Source organism: Curcuma longa, chromosome 4 (genome assembly GCF_044706935.1).
Source record: "Curcuma longa cultivar G26 ecotype Majalengka, Jawa Barat chromosome 4, ITB_CL_G26_1.1, whole genome shotgun sequence".
Classification (NCBI taxonomy): domain Eukaryota; kingdom Viridiplantae; phylum Streptophyta; class Magnoliopsida; order Zingiberales; family Zingiberaceae; genus Curcuma; species Curcuma longa.
In genome coordinates this window covers 12,125,290-12,129,646 of record NC_133864.1, presented here as the reverse complement: position 1 = coordinate 12,129,646, position 4,357 = coordinate 12,125,290, and the positions used below count along the sequence as shown (strand labels likewise).

General features: G+C 35.9%; 1 protein-coding gene across 1 annotated transcript in view; it reads left to right on the top strand.

The window, feature by feature from the left end:
* LOC141827096 (TOM1-like protein 3) overlaps positions 1-2,500 on the top strand; it is a 2,966-nt gene extending 466 nt beyond the window's left edge. The window contains exons 2-4 of the mRNA XM_074714368.1: positions 1,632-1,735; positions 2,118-2,203; positions 2,296-2,500. Coding sequence (XP_074570469.1) covers positions 1,632-1,735; positions 2,118-2,203; positions 2,296-2,500 — 395 coding nt within the window. The remainder of the gene's footprint in view (positions 1-1,631; positions 1,736-2,117; positions 2,204-2,295) is intronic.
* Positions 2,501-4,357: the final 1,857 nt, after the last annotated feature.

The following is a 4,357-nucleotide window of genomic DNA, read 5'->3' as shown; positions in this document are numbered from 1 at the left end:
TTATATCATCATCTAAATTTAAATAAATTTTATCTTGTTTTATTGTTGCTAACCAAGTCTTTTTTGGTCTACCACGTCCTCGTTTAATGTGCGTATTTGTCATATTTTCACACCGCCTAACTGGAGCATTTGTCGGTCGTCTAAGTACATGTCCGTACCACCTTAAACGTGTCTCACGAAGTTTTTCCTCAATAGATGCAACTCCCACTTTCTCTCTAATGCTCTCATTTCTTATTCTGTCAATCTTCGTATGTCCACACATCCATCTTAACATCCTCATCTCCGCAACTCTCATCTTTTGCTCATGTGCTCGAGTCATAGCCCAACATTCAGCGCCATATAACATGGCAGGTCTAACTGCCGTTTTATAAAACTTTCCTTTAAGTTTTAGAGGCACTTTACGATCACATAAAACACCTGATGCCCTCCTCCACTTCAACCATCCTGTTTGTATTCTATGTAAGACATCTCTCTCTATCCCTCCATCAGCTTGCAAAAATGATCCTAAATATTTAAAACTCTCAGTTCCAGACAACTCATCATCTCCTAGTTTAATACTTGTCTCATTACGTTCAATATTGCTAAATTTAAATTTCATATATTCTGTCTTTACTCTACTAAGCCTAAAACCTTTCTCTTCTAGTGTTTCTCGCCAAGATTCTAATTTAGCATTTACTCCCTCACGTGTCTCATCTACCAATACAATATCATCTGCAAATAACATACACCACGGTACGGTATCTTGAATGTGTCCAGTAAGTTCATCTAGGATTAGTGTAAAAAGATAAGGACTTAGAGCTGACCCTTGATGCAACCCTATTTTTATTGGAAATGCTTCAGTCAATCCGCCTGAAGTCTTCACTCTAGTTGTTACTTCCTCATACATATCCTTAATTAGGTCAATATATACTACACTAACACCTCTCTTTTCTAGAATTCTCCATATAATTTTCCTTGGAACTCTATCATAAGCTTTTTCTAAATCAACAAATACCATATGTAGATCTTGCTTTTGCTCCCGATACTTTTCAATTAGTTGCCTGAGAAGATGTATAGCTTCTGTTGTCGACCTACCAGGCATAAACCCAAATTGATTTTCGGTGACCATAGTCTCTTTCCTTAATCGTTTTTCTATTACTTTTTCCCAAAGTTTCATAGTATGACTCATTAATTTAATGCCCCTATAATTTGCACAATTTTGTACGTCTCCCTTATTCTTATATAAGGGAATTAAAGTACTTACTCTCCATTGATCCGGCATTTTCTTTGATTTCAATATCATGTTAAATAATTTTGTAAGCCATTCAATACCTTGTTTCCCTAGGCACTTCCATACCTCTATCGGAATATCATCTGGTCCAACGGTTTTTCCATTTTTCATTCCATTTAAAGCTTGTTCTACTTCTGAAATTTGAATTCTACGGTAAAAATTTAAATTTCTATACTCATTTGACCTGCTTAAATTACCTAAATTAAGCTGATCACCTACACCTTCATTAAAAAGTTGATGAAAATACCTCTTCCACCGCTCTTTTATTTCTCCATCATTTACTAATACCCTATTGCATTCATCTACTTCAACCTTCCTCATATCTATAATATTCAATTTTGTTAAGTTTTATGTTTTAGAGGTAACTTATTTTCTTCATGCAGCTTGCAAGACATTCAGAATGCTCGAGGAATAGCAGATGTGTTATCTGAGATGCTTAATGCATTGGATCCCAAAAACCAAGAGGTGAGAGTTTCACTTGTAACTCTTTCAAAATTGAAGTTAGGATAATGTAAACATCTTTTTTGAAACTATGTCATATTGTGTACCTTCCTTATTCTCCATGAAAGAAAGAGGAAAGTTTAGACCTGTGGACTTATCGTCGCCAGCAATGATATAGATCATATATTATGAACATGATCTTTAGTGCCATAGGATGATGTATTCTCATTGCTCAGGAAGCTTTAAAAGCGCTTGCTTAATGAACTATAGGAACTTGTGGAGTTGGTTGATGGGTTAACTGTCAGATTTTAGTTGTGTTACTCTTTATTGAAATCTCCAAGTTCTAAAAGAAGTTAGGCATCACAGATGAATAAATCCTTATGAATCAAATACTTCTGCATGACAGGGCATAAAGCAAGAAGCTATCGTTGACCTTGTTGAGCAATGCAATTCTTATAAAAAGCGAGTCATGGTTCTCGTGAATAATACTGGGTATGTCTAGAATTGCAAAAATCAGCGAATGTATTATTCAGTGGAGAGTCCCATGAACTGGTAATGTTATTTTAATATTTTAATTGTTACAGAGATGAAGAACTTCTTTGTCAAGGTCTGGCACTTAATGACGAGCTTGAGCGTGTACTTCAACGACATGATGATATCATCAAGGGAACTTCTCCCAGTGTTGTACCTCCAGTTGCTTCATCGTTGCCTGTTATTAATGTAAATCACGAGGATGATGAGCTGGAGGATGATTTCTCCCTGCAGTTATCTCTCAGGTATCATTTATGAAGGTTTTCCATTCCTCTCTTATGCCTATCTTTCTGCATCTAGTTTTACATCAACTGTGAATTATCTACATCATATACTAGAAACTATGCTCAAGCAATGTTTTATGTTTGGCTCAATTAGGACTTTTAGCTTTAAAATGAATAATAGATTATATAATGTTATGTATAATCCTACTATTGCAATAGTTTTAAGTGGTTTTTGCAAATTAAATATTATGTTATTGTCCAATCAATAGTAGACTTGAGAGTTTTCACTTCTCTTTCTTGTTTCACCGCCTCGTGGTTTTCTACCATTCCAATCTGATGGGAAAGTCTTGAAAAACCGTTCCGGTAGATTATTGCAGAACAAAAATTTTCCCGGAAACGATCTCAAGTTGCCCTCATAGTCGACGCATTTAGATCATTGGGCTCTTGTGTTTGGTTTACAGGATCCAATATAAAAGGAATAATTTAACTAATGCGGAAACATTAAATTATACCTTTCTTTGGACTGTTGCGAAGGATGTGGATGAAGCTTGTACCCGAAGACCTCTTGATCTTCTGCTGTATTCCTCTCCCTTTCTCGAACGTTGTGTCCCCTTCTTTTATAGCCTAGTCATCCCATAAATATGGTATAATTAGAGCCATAAACATGGTATGATTGAATCCTAAACATGATATGATTTAGATCAATCAATTCGGAGATTTTGGCAAGATTTCAGAAGTTTCTAATTCGAACCGAGGAGTTTAATTGATCAAACAATCGATTAAACATCGCTAATCTTTCCTCATTAACACTGGTAATCGATCAGGTGATCGATTACCTGGCTGATCACCTGATCGATTATCTGCTTTCGTAATGAGAACTTTGGTAATCGATCAGCTGATCGATTACCAAGGTGTGTAATCGATCAGCTGATCGATTACACAGCCTTGTATGGGTTCGAATGCCTGGTTTCTTCATGAATTCTTCCAAGGTGTGTTTGAGGGTTTCTAGAGGCTACAGTATGGACCTAGAGGAGGAATTGGTTTTAAGTTCCTAATGGGTTTAAGCTTCCCATGTTCTTTACTGAACACACAGCTTAAGTCCATCAATAATAACTCATTCCACGAGAGAGTTATTATTGCACTACCGCACCAATCCCATATTACAATATAGGCTCCTTCTTACTATAAATATATTAGTCTCCCTGTGTTTAAGATATCGTATGTCCGTCAATTAAATGAGTTACTGACAACTCGAATTTAATTAACGTCTAATCCAAGAGTAGTACCACTCAACCTTATTATCATGCTGAGGTCCACCTGCAGGGTTTACATGATAATCCTTATGAGCTCCTCAAGGGGACATCATCAGCCTAGATTATAGGATACAGTTTCCTTCTATAATCAACAACACACCATGTACATAATACTACTTCCCAACTCATCGGGCTTTTTGATCTATCGTTCTAAATCTCACCCTTTGATGATTTAAAGAAGTACATACTAAGCACATGTGTTTGTTATTATATCGGGATTAAGAGCATGTACATCTATAGTAACAGAGGTTTAGTTCGATTATATAGTCAGTATAAATCGAACAATCCTCAGATGGTCCTGTTCAATACACACTTAGTGTACTAGTGTAATTCTATAGTCAAGACAGACTAAGACCAAATTACACTACAACCACTCCAATGGTTTGTCCAATCCATCTTGGTTGTGAACACTGTTTATAATCTATAAGGAACTGATAACATGGTCTTCTGTGTGTGACTCCGCACACCTTGTTCATCTACAATATAGATTAAATGGACACTTGCAAATATTGACCAAATGTGATTCTTATTTTAGAATATTTATTTACATAGCTAGGATTCTGGTATACATCCTAACA